This window comes from Typopeltis vanoorti, chromosome 1 (assembly GCF_054136105.1).
Source record: "Typopeltis vanoorti isolate ZY-2024b chromosome 1, IOZ_Tvanoo_1.0, whole genome shotgun sequence".
Classification (NCBI taxonomy): Eukaryota; Metazoa; Arthropoda; class Arachnida; order Uropygi; family Thelyphonidae; genus Typopeltis; species Typopeltis vanoorti.
Window position 1 is genome coordinate 187,942,156 of NC_143549.1, and position 26,213 is coordinate 187,968,368.

General features: G+C 35.9%; 1 protein-coding gene across 1 annotated transcript in view; it reads right to left on the reverse strand.

The window, feature by feature from the left end:
- Window positions 1-26,213, reverse strand: part of LOC150110713 (uncharacterized) — a 410,078-nt gene that overhangs the window by 95,518 nt on the left and 288,347 nt on the right. Inside the window, exon 13 of the mRNA XM_090395888.1 lies at window positions 16,427-16,562. Coding sequence (XP_090252014.1) covers window positions 16,427-16,562 — 136 coding nt within the window. The remainder of the gene's footprint in view (window positions 1-16,426; window positions 16,563-26,213) is intronic.

Here is a 26,213-nt window from a genome sequence, read left to right on the forward strand (position 1 = left end):
AGGTATAAAAGTTTTGCAGTGGCTGCGCATAGTTCAGAAGGCCTGGACAGAACAAATTCCAGATGATTGGAGTAGAGCTCTCATAGCACTCATATACAAAAAAGGTAAATAAAACTGAATGTGAGAAATACAGAGATATTTCCCTACTGAGTGTTCCTGGTAAGATTTATGCAAGTATACTTGTGAAACGGTTGAGAAGGATTGTGGAAGGGGAAGCTTGGTGAAGAACAAGCTGGATTCAAGTCAAATAGAAGCTGTCAGTATCAGATTTTCACTTTATGACTAATAGTTGAGCAATCATGGGTATATAACAAAGATCTGTATTTAAGTTTTGTAGATCTGGTAAAGGCATATGACAAGGTGACAAGAGAATAGCCATTCAATAAGCTATAGTTATATAGTGTCAATGGGACATTATACCAAGCAATACTTAGTATTTATTTGAGTTGTACTTCCTTCAATTCTAACTGCTGACTCAGCAGTTAGAATTGAAGGAAGTACAGAAAGATGGTTTGATATTAAATCTGGTGTTGGACAAGGATGTACATTATCTCTTCTGTTATTCATTATTTATATGGATCACATTATGAAGAAAAGAGGTATTAAACCTGATATCAAAATTAGAGATGTTATACTTTTAAATAAGCCCAGTACAAGCCTGCAAGATTCCCTGACTAAAATGAATAACTGTTGTCATAAATCTGGTATGAAAATCAGCAATAACAAAACAAAGAAAATATCGACTGCATCATGAATGGAGAACCTATAGAACAAGTAAAACATTTCAGCTACTTAGGCACAATTCGTAGTGAAGACTGTAAATTAAATATGGAAACAGACAACAGAATCAACAAAGCCGGTAATGGTAGAAATTCAACTGAATAAATTTATATGGAATAAGACAGAATTAGTCAAAACACTAAATTAGCTGTACACAACACAGTGTTCAAACCAATTTTAATTTATGGATCTGAGTGAGTGCTGCGCTAGAAATAAAACACTTGACCAAAGACTAGAGACCACAGTTATGAGTCCTAAGGAAGATTAGGGGCGTGAACAGATGGCATCAATGGCAATATCATATTAAAAAGGATGATATTAGGAAAGAACTTGACATTGTTAGCAGAGCTAATATCAGATGGTATTGGTCACTTAAACAAAATGGGAGAGGAGAGATTAGCAAAACAAGTGTGCTCGGCCAGGCTGACAGGAAAAAGACGTAGAGGAAGACCAAGATGTTGAAAGTTTATTTTTCACTTGGTTAGATTATAATAAATTTAGTTTAATCCTTTATCCAAGTGTGAGCAAACAAAGTGTGGGCCTGAAAATATCTTCAGGACTGGGGTAAGGTAATATAATGATGTCGGTAGATGTCGTCGGCTTGTTGAGAGCTCCTGAAAAGATCAGTAGTATTTTATGTTATCATTGGCAATTTTACTAGAATTTTATGCAGTATTGTTTGTTTTCGTTTCTTAGTGTGTCTGTGCGATTTTTGTGTGTTTTCTGTGTTATTTTAATTATTTTTTTAAGATAAGATAGCGTCCATATGGCACCGATTAACAAAAAAATGGCAGCCAGGTCACCATGTTTGTTTAAGAGTTTTGATATAAAAGAGTTTATGCAATGTACTGTCTGTGAGATGTATGCTTTGCGAAGGGCAGTTGGAGTCTGGTTAGATGGTGATAGTGGAGTTAATATGTGCAGAAAGTGTAAGGAGAATGAGGATCTAAAGCGTGTTTCGGGTGGCAAGAGTGATATTGTTAAAGAAAGTCAGACTATAGAAAATACTGATGTGATAAGGAATTGTGAGGTAGTACCAGATAGGTGTGAGAGCGTCATTGAAAATGTAAATGAAGGTAGAAATACAGAACGAATGGATGATTTAAATGATAATGAAAATGGTGAGATACAAGTAGTGAAATAGCACGGTTGAGCAGAGCGATACACAGAACAAAGCGGCAACTGGAACGTATGGAAAAATGTGTACTGAACGTACCGACTAATAAACTGCGAAAGTCTGATACAAAAAATAAGAGAATATTCGTAAACGTAAATAAAATGAAGGAGCGAGTGCTGTATGGAGATTCATTATTAAGAGGTGTGATAGTTGAAAGTTTGACGAAATCGTACCAACCGGGTGCAAACATAAAGGACGTCGGCAAATCTATTCGAGTGCAAAAATAGAGAGTGAAAGAAATGATAGTTGTGGCAGGAACAAATGATTTGAAAGAAGACAAAATGGAAATGATAGAGGATGTGAGGGAATTACTTCAGGTAGCAAAAGAGAAGAGAGTTAGGATTTAGGACAGTGAGTATTTTGCCGCAGCATGACAATGAAGTGTTTAGGAGGAGGGCCATAATTGCCAATGACTTTATGCGTGGGTTATGCATGGAGAGTGGTGTGGAATTTGTGGATGTGTGGAGTGAGTTCGATGGGCAAAAGGATTTATATAAGATGGATGGATTACATTTGAATGGATATGCAGACTTCAGGGAGACAGTTGAGTCTAAGAATGAGTATAATATGCCCAAGCGAGTATGAAGAACAATCAGAATGGGATAGTTAGTATAAGGCATCAAAGCAAGGGTGGGACTAACGGGCTTCTGAAATTCATGTACAATAATGCCAGGAGTATTAGGAACAAGAAGGAAGAATTTTTGGCTTTGGTTGGCACTTCCAGGCCACAGGTTGTTAGTATTAGTGAAACATGGCTGACAGAAGATGATAAAGTTAGTGGGATTGAATGTGAAGGGTATAGTGTGTTCAGGAGTGACAGGGAGAATAAAAAGGGGGGAGGAGTGTTATTCATGATAGCTGATGAGTTGCAGCCAAGGAGTATAGAAGTTGAACTGCAGGATAGAGAAAAGAGCACATTTGAGGCTATTTGGTGTGAGATAGAGCCTAGCAGAACAAAATATACAGTTGGGTGCTGCTATAGACCAGGTGATGGAATAGATGGTGGGGATAGTATGCATAGGCAAATAGAAGAAATGAGTGGAAGGAGGATAATTATTATGGGTGATTTCAATTATGGTAACATTGACTGGAAGGAGGAGAGGGCACACGGTAGGAAGGAATTGGATTTTATGCAGTTATTAAGGGACAACTATCTGCGACAGCATGTAGTGGAAAATACTAGGGTGGCAGAAAGTGCTTGACCTAGTAATTGCATCTGAGAATCATGACTTGGGAGGTGGCTAAAGGAGTGGAATTTACAATTAAGACAGGGTACATGTGTAATTACCAGGCTGGTAAGTATGACAAGCTTAGGAGTGTGCTTGGCTCAGTGCCATGGCATGTAAAACTGCAAGGGCTGGATGTTGATACAGCATGGGAAGTGGTTAAGAAGTGTTTGCAGGAGGCAATGGTTGACTGTATACCAAGAGTCTGAATAATAAATTAAGTATGGGTTAAATGGATGAATAATACTATTAAGCTTGAGATGCAAAAAAAGAAACAATTGTGGAGGGAATTTAAGGAGAAAGGTGACCAGCAGGTGCAGGAACAGTATAAAGCTCAGGCAAGGAAGGTAACAAGGGTGGTAAGAAAAGCAAAAGCGGATTATGAAAGAAAATTGGCCATCCAGGCTAAAGAGAATCCCAAACAGTTTTTTCAATATGTTGCAAGTAAAAGGAAAAATGTTCATGGCAGAATGATTTTAAAAAATGCTGAGGGTAGGGAAGTAACCGAATCAGTTGATATAGTGGAATTAGTGAGTGAGCACTTTGCAAGAGTATATCATCAAGGTGGTGACATTGCAAGAATGGAACATGAAGATATTTTCAGGCGCAAACATTGTTTGCTCACACTTGGATAAAGGATTAAACTAAATTTATTATTGAAGACCCAGATATATGTGGATTGATACAGTAAAAAGTACCTTAGAAGACAGAAATTAAGATCTGATAATGTTAAAATCTTGACAGATAACAGATTGCTTTGGAGAAAAATTACTGATAGACAGTGAGTAACGATGTAAGTTCTTTATGTAGTACTATCTTAATATCCTGCACACCCCCTTGAGGGGGTGTGTGTGTGTGTGTGTGTATATATATATATATATATCAGGAATTTGATGATGATATAGTACTCATCTAGCCATCAAAAGAATTATCAACTTTGGATTTGTTGATGATTTTTTACAGTTTTTCTAGGATTTAGCATCATCTTCTTCTTCTCTTCCATCTAAGACAGGTTGAGTCTTCCATTGAGCAGGATATTCCAGTCTTCTCTATTTTTTTGCTTTTCGAAAAAGTTCATTATAAGTTCTACATCCTGAAATGTTCTTTATTGATTTCAGCCAGGTGATTTTTGGTGTCCCGGGTCTTCTTTTTTCGGTTGTGAAAGTATTTATTAATGCAGCGTGGTTTAACCATCTCAGTTGTTGTTTTCTAATTTTTTCTTATATGATAATTCTTGTCTGTGCTTTTTGTTTTCTTTTCTATTCAACTTGTTTTATTTATTTTTCTTAAGCATTTCATTTCAAATGCCAACAGTTTTTTCTCTTCGCTTAATGAGATAACTGTTGGTATAATTATTGATTCATATAATTTGATTTTGGCTTGCTTAGATATCTTGTTTGTTTTCCATATTTTCTGTAATTTATCCACTGTGGTCCATCCTATCACTATTCTGTGTTTGATCGTTTCGAGTGCATCTATTGTTTCTGTTAGTTTTGATCCAAGATACGTGAAGTGATCTACTTGTTCTATTTGTTCTTCATTCAAGGTGACTGAGATGTTACTTTTCTTCCTCCCTATTTTCATCACTTTTGTCTTGCTGGCCTGGTTGGCCGAGTGGTTAGCGTATCTGCTTTCCAGCCAAAAGGCTGCTAGTTTGAATCCCGTCATGGGCATGGATGTTTGTGATTGTCTTTAATTTACAGACAAAAAATACTAGTGGTGTTGGTGGGCACTAGATGGCATTGGTGTAGATGATGATTTTAGTTGGTGGAGACAGAGAGTTGTAGAGTAGACGCCCTCCCTCAATGAGTCTTTGGACTCCTTGGAGGTGTCACATAGTAATAATAATATATTTATTACCATGTCATATGTCATATATTTTATAGGTTTTGTTTAGCTTGTTTATCAATCTTTGTAGTTCATTTGGGGTTCTTGCAATAAGAACAAATAAAATTTTTTGACAAATACCTTTCCAGCACGGAAGAAATGGGGGGGGGGGATTATACTTAGTTTCACCAATATAACTATTCAAGATCGTACTAGTTGCTAGCTAGCTGTGTTAGTAACTGTTAGTTATAGTAGTGAAACCAGGTATAATCCAAGTGTTTTTCATTTCTGCTATTGGCTATTACTTCCATATTTCCATATTGGGGTGTTATCTCCTGGTGGGCATTCAATGTGGGTTTACTGAGTGATTGAAATTGGTGGAGACAGAGAGCTGTAGAGTAGGTACCCTCCTTCAATGAGTCTTTGGACTTCCTGGAGGTGTCATGTAATAATAATAATCATTTCTGTAGAAATCCCATAAGATGGTAACAGTTTGTTTATTTTTCCACAGTGAAAGGGACATCACATGAATTCTCTCCACAACAAGAACTCAAAAACTTTTTGTTGTGATGGATGTTAAAGTATACCTAAACAACCAAACTGAGACTATATCAGCATTCAGCATGATATGTTTACAGCATTTTTCAAAAAATTTGCTATAAATCTCTGTATTTTTTTAGTGTCGTAAAATTTATAGAGGACAGTTTTGATGGTTTGTGGAAGAGAAGGAGACTGTTAGAGTGAGTGAATGAGTGAGTGAAAGAAATAGAATATTTTGGCAGCACTCAACCACATATGCAGCATACTTTTGAAGTGTTTGCTTCATGCATGAAAAATCCTTCGCACTCCTATTCTAGTCCATATTTTTATGTTAATGTAGAACAGACAGAAAAAGAATTATTTCTTGCTTTTTTTTTTTTTAATTTCAAAAATCCTTGGCTGCATAGTTAATTCAATTCCCATTGTTATTTCAAAAACAACCTGGATTTAATTGATAAAAATATACTGAATGATTAATTATACAGTAGATGCTCACTGCAGTGCAGTAGCACACTCAGGATTTGATCTTGGGGGGGGGGGGGGGGCGAGTTGATTAGACGATTTGAGAATCGTCTAATCAACTCAGCCTATGACCTTTCATACGACCTATGACTGAGCATCTGCAATGATCACTAATTCATAAGTAATATAGAAATAGAAGACATGACACAACATATATATATAAAAAAAAAAGAATTTTAATTAGGAAAAGATTTTTGGAAAATTTTCTAGTGTCTTTTTTCATTTTTCTTTGGGGTGGGGCCCCCCCCCCTCCCCCTCTTGGGTGCACCACTGTTGCAGTGAACATCAGAAATCAGAAAAATAGTTTGATATAGTACACAGTTCACTATAGTGAATTTAAAATATTCATTATCACTCCATTTTCATGAAACAAAAGAAATGGTGGGAAACAGATTATTTTATTATTATTACTTGGTAACCTCCATGGAGTCAACAGACTCATCGTTGGAGACCCACTCAACCAGCAACAAGTATATCATAATGAACTTTGAAGTTTGCCCTCGCAACTCACTCTGGCAATGCATTCCACTCACTAACAACTCTCCACATAAAAAATCTATCCCCTCACACTCTTCTTCACCACATCGTTATACAACCTCCAGGGATGGCTTCTCGTTATTCCCATCCACAATACTTATAATTTCTTCTGTATTAATCTGATGGAATCCTTTGAAGGTCTATATCATAGCTCCACTTTTCCTCCTGCCCACCAACCTCTGTAATCCACATTTTCTCAAATGCTCTTCATAGCCAACACCCCAGAATCCTGATATCACTTTGGTTATTTGCCTTTGGACTCTCTCTAGTGTTTCCATATCACAATGAAAACTAGGTGACACCAAATCTGATCACATATGTCCATATATGATCTGACCAATGCCTTATATACAGGTACCACCACCTCCTTATCCCTACATGTCAATGTACTTTTTATCATAGCAGCTATATGATGTGCAGTCTTTGCAAAACATGCGATGGATCCTCGGAACTTCAGTCCATTGTCTGCATCACTCCAAGATCTTGAATCTCATCCACTTCCCAAGTGCAGCTCCACCAATACAGTATGTAGGCTTATATCTCTGTAACCCAAAGAGTAACACCTTGCATTTATTAACATTAAAACTGTAACCCCACTCATTTGTCCAGGCTAAAAGTCTATACAAATCTATCTGTAGAGAATTAACATCAGCACTACTCTTGATAATTCTACCTAACTTGCATCATCAGCAAACATTTGAAGATTCTCAGTCCATTCACATGAAATTTCATTAACAAACAAGTTAAACAGTAGGGGCCCAAGAACAGAACCTGAGGCACACTACTGGTCACCTTCCTTTTCTGAGACAGCTCCATCATACACAACTTGCTGGTGTACGATGGTATCATTCAGAGAGCCAATCTCTGAATGATACCAGCAATCCATCTAGCCAATATACTATCTATTCCTATCCTCTGCAGCTTGTACATAAACTTATCTGTGGTAATCTATCAAATGATTTTGCAAAGTCCAAGAATATCACTGTATATGATTCTCCTTTATCCAACATATTCGTCACCATATCATAAAGCATAAGCAGACTGCTAAAACAAGACTTGCCTGTCACAAATCCATGCTGACCACCACAGAGAATCTCATGTTCATCAACCAAATCCTGTATTCTATTTCTAACCAATTTTTCCAACACTCTGATCACAACTACAGATATACAGACCAGTCTATAATTGGAAACCTATTCCAGAACCATACTTGTGGAGAGGTATTATTTTGCCTTCATTCCATTCCTTAGGAATCTTCCCCAATGTAAACTTTCATTAAATAACCAGGACAAGAGCATGGCCAACTCTCTTTTGCACATTCTTTAAAAATACATGGTGATATATCATCCATTCCCACAGATTTATTAACATCTAACTTGAGCAACACTTGATACACCTCTATTTCTTTCAACTTTAATTCTCCTAATTCTTGCCTCCCATCTACATGTTATACAGCATCATTCACATCACTATGATATACATTGATGAAGTGTTTGTTAAATAATTCCACTATATAATTTGTTATGGTTACTCTGCTACCATAACTATTTACCAGCATCAACCTGCCATAATTATTTTTCCTCTTGCTTGCCACATAGCAGAAAAATTCCCTTGAATTAGCTTTGACCTGACTGGCTAATCTACTCTCATATTTTATTTTCGTTTTTAACTTTCACTTGTCTGGCCTGCACTTTATATTCTTCATACATCTGTTCACTGCAAACTGTCTTATACTTCCTCCATAACTTCTTTTGTAACACTGCTTGCTTGATTTCAATGTTCATCCATCTCACTCCTACTCTATTTATTCACTTAATTTTTGGTATGCAGTTATGATAGATACTGCCTTATCTATTGCTTGAGATAGATACTGCCTTATCATTTTCCATACACTGTCAACTTATTTTCTATATAATTCATCAACCCAATTTATTGATGCTAGTTGACTACAGAGCTTCTGATAATCAGCCACCTTATAGTTCCACATATAAGCCTTATTGATAACTTTTTTCTGCTTGACTATCTTCCAAACCAATATCTCATGATCATTTTCACCAACGTGACAGTGTTGATACCTCATTCACAACGACATCCTGTGAGGATATTACCAAATCTAACACTGATAAACCTCATGTTGCTTCATCACATGCTGCTAGATAGTTATCCTGCAGAAACTCAACAAATTCACTCTCTTTGTTACTATGCACTATATCTTTTTTCCAATCCACATTCCTGTAATTAAAATCTCCCATTAGGATCATTTTTCTTTTACTTGTCCAACTAATTTGTCTAAACATTTCACAATCAATACTCTCCCCATTCCCTGGCCTATAACAGCATCCCATTAGATATACCTTACTAATCTCAACTTCACACTAAGCTCCAAAATCTTCACACGTACTACTATTTTCCACTTCGGCTCTTGAGGGATACAATGCCTCTGCTACCATTAACAATAATCCTTCCCCCCCCCCCTCCTCTCTTCATCTTTCTATCCTTCTGGAAAATTCTATATCCCACCATTTCAAGTCCTGACAGTATATTATCCTCAGTCAACCAAGTTTCACTTATGCCAAGTATCTCTGGGTATGCTGATTCAATTAATGCTACAAACTCAGCCCTTTTATTTCTAATACTCCATACATTAGTCTACAAGCATAACAATTCTCCACTCTTTGAGGACATCCCATCAACACAATCACTTTTTTACTCTTTGCTATAATGCACTTCTCTCTTCATCCTGACCATCCTCGTTTCCCTGATCCTTTTTCTGATTTTCACTTATATTTTTATCATCCCCACTGTTTTGCAGTGAATCACTTTGCTTTGCTATAATCACTTCCTCACCTTTGTATCCATCCTCTTCTCATCCTTCTGCAACCTGCTTCTCAACCTCTCTCTGACTCTTAGTGGTACTAATTTCATATGAATCCTGTGTACTCTTAGTAAACAACAATCACTTCAAATAAACAACACTAAACCCATTCAAATGCATTCCATCACCTTTTAACCATTCTAACTTCCCTTCAATTTCATTTCATACATTCACAAACTGAACATTCTCTGCCTGACACAATTCAGCCATATTGTTATTCAGTATCACTGTTCTCCTTCTCAGTTCACTACTGCCATATCTGGGCAACAAACTACCCACTTTCCAAAGGACACTATTATTCTTCACTTCCTGCAACAACTTCAAGATCAGAAGAAATCATTAATAAGTTAGCTTAAATTAATGTCACTTACCTGAAATCCTCCCAGTGAACTAAATATGCAGTTAGTACCATTAAAATAAAATTAACTGTCTACTGAAGCTTGCAGGTTATGTGTCACCTTCAATCACAAAGAAGGAGGGAGCACTAGTGTTGAACATTAGTCTGCATTAGTCAATTTAAAAGGAGAGGAAAAGTGATTCGCACACTTTTCCTGGTGGAAATAAATAAGCCTCCTAACTGGACAGAGACTCAATAGTGGATAGCTAGCATTTTATTGGGACTGCTCAAGAAATATCCAATACACAGTATTTTGAAGTTTATTCAAAAGTTATGAGATTTGTGTAGATGAACATTTTCTGGTTGAAAAATTCTTTATCCATAAAGTAAAATACTTTGATTACTACTGTGATTAATAATTTTCTAATACTAGTTTGAAAAAGAAAAAAAAAATTCCATTTTTTATTTTAATGGTACAGTCTACATCTATTTAGTTTGTTATGAAGAATTATGGTAAGTGACATTAATTTAAGCTAATGTAAAATATAAAAATTAATTCTGCATTATCATTTTTATAATTGCCTATTTGTTGAGTTCTTTCTCATATGTTTTCTACTATTGTTTGCATTTGTACTTTTTCATGTGTTGTTTTGTGTTCTTTCTCTTTTGTTCTTGTGTTCTGTCATCAGTGTCAATGTATGATTTCCTGCCATTTCCTTTGTTTTATTTCCTGTGATTTCCTTTGTTCTGCTTCTTACCATTTTATCTGTTTATGTATAGCCTGCCATAAAACATTATTTTGTTATCAATGTACAATTTCCACCATTTTCTTCTAATTGTGACATCATTTGGCAGGAAATTCAGTTGTGTTATGTCGGCTGCGTCATTGTTATGTCGTTGTTTTGTTTCTGTTTTCTCTATATTATATCTGATTCTATCTCTAAATAGCCCTCCTTCTAATCTACTGTCGTGCCCTTAAAATATTAATTCAGACTTATCCTCTTCGGATATTGGCAAAATTTTTATTATGCTGCGCCAGCCAACATCCTATAACAGAGGAGACTCTTGTTCAAGGAAATAATTCTAAATTCAAAAGGGATACACACAATAATTAATCTCATGCTAGCGCCATGCAGATTCAGTTAGCAGTCGTGACTCGAATCTCACTTAAGCAATTATATCTAAATTCCTTCCCATCAAAAGGTTCTATTTCATGTTTGAATTCGTAATCAGGCATAAACTCAGGTATAAGGTACAAAACATGTTTATTGGAAAAACATAAAACATTTACAGTTAAGAAAATTCAAATACTCAATGGATCAAAATTCACTCTAAGTTAAGGTTCATACTAAATCACAATGAATCTGAGTATGCTAAATCCTTCAATTACGAAAGGATAAGATTAAGTGTAAGCATAATACTACTAGGATATAATTCCTTTCACAAGTTATTCACAGACTACGCATTGAACACTTTCACTAATGCTCTATCAATAACTATCTTAATTCTAAATTTCATTAAGCAAGCCTAGCTATTCTCAATCAAACTGCCTATCAACAATTCTTGTTTGTTCCACAGGGTCTTAATTAATTCAATCAAATTCTCACTTAAAAGTTCTCTACTAGTTTTCTTTAGTTTACAGTATACACATATTTCTTATTCTTCTAAGTGATTTTTAACATAGAATGAAATCTTTACATTACCAGATCCTTTCAGATTTCATGCCGCCATCTCATGTAGATCTGAATTATCTTACTGTATATTCATCGGCCATCTTTGTGCCTGGCAATGCACTATGCTTCTCTTTTAATCGTTTCCGACTGTGGCGTGCTGTCTACCACTCCACAGGAAACTTTCTCCAATGGGACATCCTGCTAAGGCTCGATTCCGCATAGGCCATCATATCGTGATCAGCTCCGCTTGGAAATCTTCAAGGATTCTCAAGAAAAGAACCTGCCGTCCGTCATCACCGTAGTTGATCCACTGCTCTCTCACGAATCCCCCAACAAACCTCCTAACACTCGTATCCAGGAACCGAAAAGGAAAAAAGCCCTGTAAAATGGCGCACTTCGTCTTTTATTCACCCTTTTCGGGCACCCTCTATTCGATGTGGTTTTCACCCACGAATCCCCATCGCTCATGTCCCTTGGGTGATTCTACACTCTCGCTAATCTGTTAGGTTACGTTATTCCAGGTAACCGTTCTGACGTCATTTTCCACGTAGGTATAGCCTCCATCGCTACACTTGACTCGTACAGATTATATGCGATTATTCCGGATTATTACTTATAATTTTTCTCAGAATTTCGTAATGTACTAGACAGCTTAATGGGAATTACAAATAACTTAACAATTCCCTTACACAATTCTTACTATTTTGACACAAAATTCTCTGCTTCTCATTTCAGTTATGCAGGAATAACTCTCACTATATAGCACACATGGACTACACATTATTACATAACATAAGATAATACTTCATAATTATTAGCTGATGTGCAGATATCTCCTTAATTAGTAGTATTTATCATGTAAAATCCTGAATAAGGAATTTACTTGTAAAGCTCTCCAGTCAGGATCTAACAGTTGTAATCGAGCAAACTGAATTTCCTAGCAATTTAAGCAAAAGTTTTACCATTTGTAATAGCAAATTTGAAACAGCATTGGTTCTATGGGACTAAGATTGGAACTTTTCTGTAATTCATTATAGTGCATCATTTTGGTTTTGGTTTCATATTGTGAGTGGGCGTGTAAATTAGAGCTCATGAAATCAGCGATTTTTATATGTTTTGTTGTGTTTTTTCATCAGAAAAGTAGAGTATTATAGTGTATTACTGTAGATTTTCATGTTTTTAGAGTATTAGTATATTTATAACATTTTTATTGTGATATTTTCAGCATGACACCAACACAATGAACAATAGCGGCAAAGACTATGTTGTCCAGCGATTTGAATTTGCGGGATATTATTCAGTGCATTGTATGAGAAATGTATGTGTCGAGAAAATTAGAGTATGTGGAAGGAAATTGAAACTGGAGAGAGAGAATATGTATTAAGTGTTTTAAAAGTGAGTGTCTGTTAGGGAACGAGAATGCAACAAATACCAATGATAAGACAGAAAATGATGTTAATAACGTCAAACATGCACACATGGAAATAGAGGAGAACAAAATAGATATCATTAAAGAAATAGTGCACTTAAATGTTATCCTTCATAGGACAAAGCACGAAATTGAAAAACTGTAGAAGCGGCAAGAGTTAAAGCAGGGCTGAAAAAAGAAAGAAGAAGCAGGTGATCTGAAACAATAATAAAGACTAACCGAACAAACAAGAAAAACATGTTAAGGAGAAAATTATGTATGGAGACTCAATAATCAGGGGAATACTTAATGAAAGTGTGACAAAATTATGTTTCCTGGGAACAAAAATTCACGATATTAGCCACGCCATCCAGATGTAAAAAGATAACTCAAAGGAAATGATTGTCTTAGTTGGTACCAATGATTTGAGAGCCGAGAAGTATTCTATGAGGGAGGATGCAAAGAAGTTGTTAGAAGAGACAAAACTGAAGAGTGAGAAGGTGAAGATTCGAGTCTCCTAACCACACTATGATAGAGGTGAACTGAGTAGGAGGGCATTGATAGCCAATGAGTCTATACATAGATTGGGCAAAAGGATTGATATAGAATTTGTGGATCTGTAATCTCTGTTTGACAGAAAGAAGGATTTGTACAACGTGGATGGACTGCATCTGAATAGTTTTGGTGTAAGGAGTCTGGAGAGAGCTTTGTTCACAGAGCATGCTGACGTGCAAATTCAGGAAAACTTAGGGTGGAAACAAATGAGCTTGTGTAAAGGCACCCATGAAGTGAGTGATTGTGAGAATGACCAAGTGAGGAATCTAGTCTCTCAAGAAAAAATATTGAATAGGGTATTCGATTCTGAAAGTAAAGGTGGGTAGGTAGGGGAATAAAGAGATGTTGCTGTTTCTATATACTAATGCCAGAAATATCAGGAACAAGAGGGAGGAGGTCTTGGCATTGGTTAGTGCAACCTTGCCAAAAGTTATAGGCATTAGTGAGACTTGGCTACATCATCTGCTGTAGTTACAGCGACTGAATGTGAAGGGTTTAATATTTTCAGGGAAGATAGGGTGGGGGAAGGAGTACTGCTGATGATAGCAGATGAATTGCAACCAAAAAGAATAGGAGAAAGGCAGGAGGGTGGCTGTTCATTTGAAGCAATCTGGCATGAGATTAAGACCAACAAGACAAAATATACAGTTGGCTGTTGCTATAGGCCAGGGAGTTCCACAGATGATCTGGAAGACATGCATCACCAAATTAGCACAATAAGTACAGGTTGAGTGATTATTATAAATAAATAAATTCCGTGTGATGATACAGCGTTCCCCCTTTTATGGGAATTCACGGTACCATCTAGTCTCCCCCCCCAAATTTTATCTGGGCTCTGGAACTGGCATAGGCTGACAAATCAGACCTATGGCTGGGTCAGTATTCTTGTAATCTGTATGCATCCTCGGACTGGTTTGTCTGCTTGCGAGATAAAAAAACCCCAGATAAACTGGTGGGAAAAACCCTGCTGTCCACGCCCAAGACCGGCTAACTTGGATATGGCTGATGAAGATCCTTGAGCTCCTCACGTCGTTGACAGGAATTGAACCTAGGACACTCCTTCCCCAGGCATATGGTTGTGAAGCGAAAAGTCACTAGGCTAACTGCGCGGATGAGTGATTATTATGGGGGACTTCAACTATGGAGATTTAGATGGAAGGAAGAAAGATCACATGGCAGTAAGGAAATAGAATTTATACACCTGCTGAGGATAATTACTTAAGGCAGCATGTGATGGGTGGGAGAGTATTGGACCTTCATAGGATCAGAAGAGCTATCCATACCAAGGTGACAACATTGCCTCCAATTGGCGAAAGTGACCATGTGGTCTTGACTTGGGAGATTGCAAAACATGAGGAATATTCTATCAAGAAGGAGTATTTGTGGAACTACAAGGCAGGTGATTATGACATGCTTAGTAAAAAGCTTAAATCTGTACCATGGCATAAAACACTGCAGGATAAGGATGTTAGTAGTGCACGGGATATAGTTAAGGATCATTGAGAGGAAGTAGTATTAAATAGTATACCTAGGGCAAGGAAGGTTAATTGGGTAGGAGTTAGATGGATGAGTAATATCATTAAGCATGAGCTGCAGAAGATGAAAATGCTGTGGAGGGTATATAAAGAGAAAGGTGACCAGCAAAAGATAATAATATGATTTGTATGAGGGTAAACATGGCTTTGTAAAGGGTCGGTCATGCCTTAGTAATTTATTAACTTTTTATAATAGAGTAACAGTGAGTTGGATAAAGGAAATGGTTACACAATGATTTTGCTGGATTTTGAAAAAGCCTTTGACAGGATACCACATGGAATGTTGTTACACAAATTAGAACAAATGGGGATGGATATGACACTAGTTAAGTGGATAAGAGGGTGGCTGCAGGACAGATATCAAATAGTGATATGTGGAGGGGCAGAATTGAGGCAAAAACAACAGTTGACTAGTGGTGTGCCACAAGGTTCAGTGCTGGGACCATTGCTGTTTAATTTGTATATAAATGATATAGGAAATAACCTGAAAGGAAATGTTCAGTTATTTGGTGATGATGAGAAATTAGGAAGAGTAATCAAGGCGATGTGGAGAGCTTGCAGGAAGATTTAAATAGGCTGTTAGTATGGGCAAAAGTTAATGGATGTCAGTTTAATGTTGAGAAATGTAAAGTTATGCATTTTGGGATAAACAGATTACAAACTGCGTATCACATTGATGGCACTGTACTTCGGCAAATAGATGAAGCTAGAGATTTAGGGGTGGTAGTGGTAGACAGAGAGTTAAAGTTCAGAGGACATATTGTTAAGGTTGCTAAATTAGCTCATTAGATTACTTGACTATTGAAGAACACATTAACAAGTAGAGATAGGAAGTTGTAATTCCTCTCTATAAGGCCTTGATACACCCACATCTGGATTACTGTGCTCAAGTCTGGTCCCCTGGGTTTCTTGGAGATCAGGAAGTGGTGGAGAGGATTCAGAGGCCAAGATGGTGAATGGGCTGTGGAGCGTTCCATATGAGGATAGATTGAAGGTGTGTGGATTGCAGAAATTGGTTGATAGGAGCAAAAGAGAGGATATGACAGAAATATTTAAGCTGATTAAAGGATATTATAGGATGGATGCAGGGGAAATGTTTCAGCACTTGACTAGAGGGACCAGAACAATGGGACATCTTTGGAAGTTGAATAAAGGTGTGGTCAGTAAGGGTGTGAGGACTAGATTTCTTTCTTGGAGAGTGGTGAATGAGTGGAATGGGTTGCCAGAGTCAGTTGTGAGTGCCTTTTTGATAATGGGTTCAAGGAGAGGTATGATAGATTGTGTGGATAGATTGGGTCTCCTGCGATGAGTCTTCAGACTCCATGGAGGTGCATGTATAAAATAATTTCATCATACTGATGTTCACTATAGATCACATATACTGTACATATAAAAACTTACTAAAAATGAGCAATTAACTCAGAAATTCAATACCTTCAACATTTCATTTTCAGCAATTAGTTGCTCAATAAAACTGGATTTTGACTCGAGTTCAGCAGAAAGCTTTCCAATCTCTTTTTTATGTGATGATTCCATTTTATGCAAAACATGTTCCATCTTTTTTGTTTGACTAGAAAAGTACAGACAATAGGAATAAACAATGGAATTCACATATAAGCTTATACTAAATAACAATCAAATGAAATATGTGTTATGAAAAAAAAAAAAAAACTTATAATATTGTAGATACTATATACAAGTCCATATGCTAGCTTAATCATAACAAAATAACAGGAAAAATAGTGCATAGATGAAACAAAATACAAGGGATATCACAATTTTTGAAATTTGTCAATAATGTATTTTGCTTTTATTGTGTATCAGTATAAGTATCAGATTAAAGAGCTTATTTTTACAACTAAAATGACAGAAGAATAATTTTATCTTTTATGCTTGAATGATAAGATTTTTTACTTTATTTTTTGGGATAAGTGGTCAAAATCATCTAATGCAAGGACTTTTTGCATTATGCAAGGTTTTCCCAAATTTGAACTTGCAAAGTTCAAATTTAGGTAAACCTGTAGCTGAAGCAACTTGAAAAATCAAAGCAAAAGCCTAAATACTATTAAGATCAGTGAATCTGATGCTGCATCATTATAGCTTACTTTCATAATTTGTTTTACTATTTCGCTGATCTATAGGAATTCCGAAATTCAATACAACAATTGGGGATGGTACTGAATTTGGAGAGATGGTAGGCATAGAATCGAAGTTCAGAATGCATACTGCAAAAGTCAAAATAGCTCAAAGGGTTACTTGATTGTTGAAGAACATACTAACAAGTAGAGATAGGAAGGCTATTATCCCTCTGTCTAAGGCTATGACATGACTGCATCTTGACAACTGTGCATATTTAGTCACCAGCTTCTTGGAAATGAGATAATGTAGAAGATCCAGAGACAAGACTACGATGACAGCAGGTTTGTGGAATGCAATCTATGAGGAAAGATTGAAGAAGTGAACGTGTGTGTGGGTTGCGGAGTTTGGATAACAAATAGAAATGAGGGGGACATGATAGAACCTCATAACTTATTAAAGGGATTCGATAAAAGATTCTTAAAAATTTTTTTATTTTACATACTATTAATTTTATTACAATTATTACAGGTAACTCCACCACAGATTTTAGAAGGGTGGTTGTTGAGAAGGCCCACACTATTATTCATAGTCTGAGCACTCACAACCACTTCTGGCAATCTATTCCAGTTATTCATCACTCTCCATCAAAAAATCTAGTCCTCACATCTTTATTTATTTATTTTTTTTATTGTGTATTTATTTTATTTTTTTAAAGCATGTTGCAGATGCCTTCTTGCAACAAGATTTTTATTAGGAAATGAATTTGCACTTTAATTAATTTAACAATTTTATTTTTTGTAATGATGTTTATAATTGCATAAATAGAAATTTGAAATACTTTTCTTCTTACTGTAAAGACTGATACAAAAGAAATTTTTCACTGCATGACAGGTAAGGGAAGAACTAAGGTGTCACCCATGAAAATTGTGTAAGAATATGATTAACAAAGATGTGAGGACTAGATTTTTTGATGGAGAGTGATGAATAACTGGAATGGATTGCCAGAAGTAGTTGTGAGTGCTCAGACTATGCATAATAGTTAGTGTGGGCCTTCTCACAACAACCCTTCTAAAATCTATGAGGGGGGGGGGTTACCTGTAATAATTGTAATAATGATAATTTACTTAGAAATGCTCAAGTGAACAATAGTTATTTATTTATTTATTTTTTAAGCATGTTGCAGATGCCTTCTTATAACAAGATTTTTATTAGGAAATGAATTTGCATTTTAAATAATTTAACAATTTTATTTTTTGTAATGATGTTTATAATTGCATAAATAGAAATTTCAAATATTTTTCTTCTTACTGTTGCTGTTGGCATTCATTCTGCTTGCATTGGTGATCCCCCCCCCCCCACCACACACACACACACACACATGTTAAGGCAAGAAGGAATTACTGATTAAATGGAAAGTATACCAAAGTTAGTTGTTTGAATGTCAGAAATGTATCATAATTCTGATAACTGAAGAATAGTGACAGTAATAAGAGGATTTTCCTATGACAGCAATCGATTATTTTTTGATGAAATTTCTTTCTGTACTGCTAACTTAGAAGTATGAACCAATAAAAGCTATGAAGGAATCTACACATTTGGAAAGTAAAATACCCTTCTAAAACTTTCATGTAAGATTTTTGAGCAATTTAGTGATTTTCACAATTTTGATAAGAACAGTGGATTGGATCATTATCATCTTCACTTCCTAGTAAGCATCTGCAATGGATGCTATGATAGCATTACATAATTATTAGCTTCTTTATAAACCTTTTCTTCCAAATTATCCTTAATTGTCAAGTCTCCATTACTGTCTAATCTTATATTTTAGTTTTCTAAGACATTACTACCTCAATTCATTTTGATCTTATTTTTTTCTCCTGTTATCTTGGCATCAAATACCTGTTTTGCTAATCTTTCCTCTCCATATTGTTTAAGTGATCCACATTAACATAGATTGGATCTGTTCAGATTCTTGAATGCTAATGATGTCTAAGTTCCTTTATATCTTCATTTTTTAAATATGATTCTGCCATTGATCCTTTGCTCACTTTCCTAATTTTTCTCAGAATTCTATTTTCTACACTTTCTAGTCTTTAATAAGCTATTTCATTTTAAACTCAATTTTCAGATCCATATATTAAAATCAATTTAAACAGCTTGGACTGTTGTGTTGGCTAATTTATCTCTTATTCCATGTATACAACAAGCTTCCCAATATACTACCAGCTTTTCTGAATCTATTATCAATTTTTATGTTTAATGGTATTTTCATTAAAAAACTGGACTCAAATGGTGAAGTGATTTATATTCTGCAGATTCACTATCTTCAGAATGCATGTAAGTGTCATCCATATTTTTATTGCTGATTTTTAGACCAACTTCCACAGCATAGGCCACCTGAATAAAGAACATAAGTTCAATTTTAGTTGCTGACTTGAGAATTGTTTTCTATGTGCCCTTCTTTGACTAATTCCTAAGTTAGTCAATCTTAGGCATGGGCAAGTGGGTTTTATCTCTCAGAAACTCAAGTTTTTTGTGTCATAAACTCAAGAAAATTGACTGTAGAACTCACCTGATTTTAGACAACAACATTTGTATTAGAGTAAGAGACCACGAGATGGTGACACATCTCTGTCATTTCTTTACTGTGGATGCCACTTAAAATTAGTGAAAGTCTTGGGCCAGCTATTTCTGATTGGCTACGAGTGGAGACTGAATTGCACACTCAGTCTCAAAAGGTAGATAGGGCCAAAACAGCCTTGCTTACTTCCTTTAAGGGAATAAAAGGCATTAGTATTATGGATTTATAAAGAATCCAGGAAATTTAAGAATCGCCTACACAAGAAATGAGTTTAATATCGCCAGTTTTGATATCAGGTTTAGTGTTTTTTTTTCTTTCATTATGCAATTATAGATGATGAACACGGAGATTTTTTGGGAAACATCGATGGGAAGCATCCCATCGATGTTTCCCAAACCTCAAGACCTTACATTTTGCTGCATTAAACTGATACCCCGATTCATTTGCTTGTCTATCTAGCTTATTCAAATCCTTCAAATGCAGGGCTACCACATCTGCACTATTACTAAAAATTCTTCCCAGCTTTGCATCATCCGCAAACAACTGAATATCCCCTTGCAATCCGCTGACAATGTCATTGATATAAAGGTTAAACAATATAGGTCCCAGTACTAAGCCCTGTGGTACCCCGTCTTGTAACCCTCTGCCTCATTGAAACTACCCCACCATACACAACGGACAGACAATCCTGAATCCAGTTGACCAATCTGACATCCAGACCCATGAGCTGCAACTTAAATATCAGCTTATCATGTGGCACCCTGTCAAATGCTTTTGCTAAGTCTAAGAAAACGGCAGTATATTCCTTTCCCTCATCTAATGCTCTTGTAACTTTATTATAAAAGGCTAGCATATTGCTAAAACAAGAGCGCCTCTTCACAAATCCATGTTCACTCTCACGGATAACACCACCCTCATCTGCCCAATGCCGTATATGGTCCCTCACTACTTTCTCCAAGATCTTAACAACTACTGATGACATGCAAACTGGCCTATAATTAGACACTTCCAGTCTGCTACCATCCTTATGCAATGGCACTATCTTACCTTCCTTCCATTCCATGGGCACCTTTCCTGCAGTCAGACTTTCATTGAAAAGCCAGGTCAAAGGCACTGTCAGTTCCCTAGCACATTCTCTCAAAACTCATCGTGAAATACCATCCAGTCCCTCAGATTTACTGACATCCAGAGTACTCAGTATTTGAAACACACTCTCCTCCTGCACCTCTAACCTGCCCTATCTCTCTAATATTAAAACTGACTCCTCCAGGATGAAATACTCCAATAAAGTGTTCATTGAACAATTCCACTATGTCCTCTGCATAATTCCTATTTTTAACCCGCAATAACATTCTTCCACAGTCATTTCTCCTCCTACTGGCCACATAGCTAAAAAATTCCCTAGGATTTTCTTTGGATCTTAGGGCCAATCTCCTCTCATATTCCAGTTTCGCCTTCCTTACCATATTAGTCACTCTTCTTGCCTGTGTCTTATATTCTTCATGCATCTTCTTTTCACCTGTCTCCTTATATCTCTTCCATGCAATTCCTACCTAATATTATTGTTTGTCATCCACTTTACTCCAAACTGTGTCCTCTTTTTCACTCGTGGTATACAACTTACTATTGCTGCTAACAAATATTCTTTCACAATTTCCCATGCACTAATGATATCCCAGCCTTGTGTGACTATTAGCACTTATTGTTTTATTATTTAAATGTCATTTTTTTTACTATTTCAAATACTTTAAGGTTTATAATAAAACCTTTGTGAGTGGGATTTTCGAAAAAAAAAAAAAAAAGGAGGGGTTGGGTACTCTTCAAAAGAACATCATCATTGTTTTATGGTTTCTTATTAGCTTTTTATTTATGCTTTACTTTACTGTCATTATTAATTCAGCATATATCCTACAGCCAAATAAATTTGTACAGTATTAATAAATAATAATAATTTGATTTCTTAACAATACTTGTGACATAACGATTAGAAATATATACACGTTAACATAAGAATAATGTTTAATTTGCCAAATATTTTGGTCTGAATACAGACCATCTTCAGTGGCTACATAGGAATAGTTTTAAAAAAAAAAACAACGTGGAATATGAACAATTGATCATTCATATATAAAACGCCACATGATGTCATATCGTTAAGTATTAGAAGAGTAAACATTTAAAAAATAAAAATAAAATAAAATAAAATAAAGTGTTATCCTGATTAAACTTTCCCAAATTTTTGATATAGATATACAGTCATTACGATTCAAGTTAGGACGTTGAAGTAAGGCCTCTACACTTTCTATAAATAAACGGTCAAATTTTTAGAGACATCTATGTAAGAGGAGGAGAGTCTTGGACCAAAGGATGTTGTGGTTTGTTTCTAATCCATGCTGAGCTAATCCAGATTTCTCAGGTTTGTTGTGTTGAATTGATGACTGATGCTCTTGAATTCTTTTTTCTATGGAATGTCCAGTTTGTCCAAAGTAAGAAAGATTACAATTAGAAGGAACTTGATACACACCAGGTAGAGACAAGGTTGAGTGTTTATCTTTAGATGAAGGAAACTGGGTGGATAATTTGTTAATAGGTGTATAAGAATTCTCGAAATTGGTTCCGAAATCCCGGAAATGTAAGGAATTGGAACTCGACATATTGAATCTTGGTTGTTCTGTGTTGGTTTGTAAGAATCGAAAAGATGTTGTGTACTCTTTTCGGAGAAGTCCAAAACTCTCCTTCTACACAGATGTCGCTACAAATTTGAACGTTTATTTAAAGAAAGCATAGAGGCCTTACTTCAATGTCCTAACTTGAATTGTAATAACTGTATATCTATATAAAAAATTTGGGAAAGTTTAATCAAGATAACACATTAATTTTTTTTTTTTAAATGTTTACTCTTCTAATACTTAGTGATATGACATCATGTGGCACGTTCTATGTATGAATGACCAACTGTTCGTATTCCACTTTGTTTTTTTTTTAAAACTATTCTCATGTAGCCACTGAAGATGGTCTGTAATATTCAGACCAAAATATTTGGCAAATTAAACATTATTCTTGTGCTAACGTGTATATATTTCTAATATTTCTAAATAATAATAATATTTGTATGGGATTCCCCCCTTTCTCCCCATCCATTTGGAGGAGGGGTAAGGTTGAGCCCTCTTGATGAGGGATTAAGTATATATATTTTTTATGACTGTAAATCCATGTGTGTGTGTGTGTGTTCAAGGGGCTGGTTTGCCTGTTCTGAGAGACTGAAAACCTGCGTTTCCAGGTGGAAAAACTCTCTATTTCCGTATGAGAACTGGGTAACTCACCTTCAGTCAAAAGAGACCAGATAAAGGTTCCTCACGTCATAGACGGGAATCAAACCCAGGCCTTTCTGAAAAAGGGCTTCATCTATACCGACTGAGCTGCAGAGACTTTATCAATAATTATACACGTGGATAGACTTATGTGTTCATCAGACATGTTGTAATAGGTTTCACGGTATAAAAAGAACACAGATGGTTAAGAAAATAACTATTTATTAACTTAAAAGCTAATATTTCGCTGGTATTATATCCAGCATCTTCAGAGCACACAACACAAAATTTGTTACAAAGGCAAGACAATCACAATCCGGTGTAACAGTGAGGATAGTATAAGTGATTGCAGCGTGCAACACAAGACTAAAGTCCTAATATGACGCCATCTAGGTTAAAAAAAAAAACAACCAAAGTTTTGAAATAGTAGTCCAAATGATAAAAATAAAAGTAATAAATATTAATTTGGTATTAGGATGACTGTCTCCCAAATCTTTGGTAGATTTATACAGCCATACTTGTTAAGGATTGGAGTATGTTTCAAGGCTTCTGTTGATTCCAGTAACAACCTCTCTGACTTGTAGAAGCTTCTGTGCATTACTTTTGTTTCTTTCCAATTGATCCTGTGTGCAGGGGTATCCAAAGCATGATCTGCCAGACCCGAATTACCATAGCGAAAGTGTCGGATATATTTTTTGTGTTCACTGAGGCGGATGTCCACATTTCTTCCTGTCTGTCCGTAGTAGGCTTGATGGCAAGAACAGGGCACTTCATAGACACCTGGATGTGATAAAGGAGGTTCACCTAAGGACAAATGCACTCCTTTATCACATCCAGGTGTCTATGAAGTGCCCTGTTCTTGCCATCAAGCCTACTACGGACAGACAAGAAGAAATGTGGACATCCGCCTCAGTGAACACAAAAAATATATCCGACACTTTCGCTATGGTAAGTTGGGTCTGGCAGACCATGCTTTGGATACCCCTGCACACAGGATCAATTGGAAAGAAACAAAAGTAATGCACAGAAGCTTCTACAAGTTCAGAGAGGTTGTTCCTAGAATCAACAGAAGCTTTGAAACATACTCCAAACCTTAACAAGTATGGCTGTATAAATCTACCAAAGATTTGGGAGACAGTCATCCTAATACCAAATTAATATTTATTACTTTTATTTTTATCATTTGGACTACTATTTCAAAACTTTGAATTTTTTTTTTTTTTTTTAACCTAGATGGCGCCATATTAGGACTTTAGTCTTGTGTTGCACGCTGCAATCACTTATACTATCCCCACTGTTACACTGGATTGTGGCTGTCTTGCCTTTATAACAAACTTTGTGTTGTGTGCTCTGAAGATGCTGGATATAATACCAGCGAAATATTAGCTTTTAAGTTAATAAATGGTTATTTTCTTAACCATCTGTGTTATTTTTATACCGTGAAACCTATTACAACTTTATCAATAAATTACTAGCCTATATGGTGAGACTACATGAAGAAGCATCAGCGATCTAGAATACAATATGGAGGACTAATGATTAAACATAGCATATTCAATGACCTCAATACCAAGTTCATTATATTTAAAGAAAAATTCCAAACTCAAACATAAACACATCCACAAGAAAAAGAGAGCTGCTCAACGAACACTTATATAAGACCAAATGGACTTCAGGCCAACTAAATTATCCCAGAATTTATGTTGAAAGCAGTCCTTATTCACTTTCTTAGAGGAAATTCTAGAAAAAAATGTGGCAATGTATAAAAAGGATACCAAATGCCCAAAGCTAGAAAGATTTGCCTCATAATTAAAAGGACATTAATTGGAAATCAGATGCTTTAAAAGAACTAAATAGTTAAGAATATAAATTAACAGAAAACGAACAAGCTACTAACCTTGTTACTTCATCAAGAGGTTTACTTATTATAGCCTGAATTGCCATTTATAGTAAACACAATAAGACCACAGAAAGATAACACTGCCCTTGCAGAATGTCAAGCAACTAAGAGTCTAAAAGAGAACATTGAAACAGCTATTTTCTCCATGGATACAGAGAAGGCAAGAGTAATCCTTGATATAGAGGACTAGGACTGTAAAACAGATGGTTCCAAAATGGAGCTCCTCTGGGAATGCAAGTGCTTTTCTGAAGTATGCTTCAACCAAGCAAAGATTTTTAAAAATGTTTCTTCACATGTTGTTAATAAGAAACATTTTTTTCTTTAAATGACATATGGAGAAAACTTTTTTTAAAGTATTTGCTCTTTCTTAAACTGCCAAAACTCACAGAGATTCAGCAGTTTTAAAAAGTAAATGATAATATACCTTCTAAACATGTAGGAGCTATACTGGAGGAAGTAGGGACAACAAGAGATCTGGGATTGATGATTAATAGAAACCTGAAATTCAGGTCACATTGCAAAGGTGGTGAAGGTAACACAGAGGATTGCTGCAGTAATGAGAAGGACACTGACCTGCAGAGATAAAAGAGTTATCATTCCATTCTATAACACCCTGATATCAGACCATACTTAGACTATTGTTCTCAGATTTGGTCCCCAGGATTTGAAGGGGATAAATTAACTATGGAAAAGGGTACAAAGACAGATAACAAAGACAGTTTCAGGACTGTACAATGTTAGTTATGAGGATCCGCTGAGGGAATGTAGACTGCAAAGTTTGGTGGATAGAAGAAGGTGATATGACTGAGACTTTTAAACTGTCGAGATGTGATTACAGGGTTGATACTGGGGAGTTCTTTTGCTTGGTTGAACAGTGGGAAGGAGTGATGACAAGGGGCCATCCCTGGAAGTTACGAAAGGAAACTGTGAGCAAGAGGGCGAGAAGTAGTTTCTTTGCACGGAGGGTGGTTAAACTGTGGAATGCATTGCCTGATAGAGTGGTGAGAGTGAGGACGGTCAATGAGTTTAAGGAGTGGTATGATGGACTTTATGTTTCCTAGGAGGGACCTCCCATGATGAGTCTTGATAGACTTGTACTTCCTAGGAAGAACCTTCCATGATGAGTCTTTTGACTCCTTAGAGGCCTAAATAATAATAATAATCTATTAGTAATAATATTTTGGGTTTACAGATCAAGTGTTGATCAATTTTATTAACTTAACCAACTAGTTTCGCCAAACTTTAATTGTTGGTGTCTTCAAGGCACTTACATATAGGCTGCAACAATCTAACAATTATGCATAACTGCAAAACTGACAAGAATAAAAAACTGACTAGAATAATTACAAA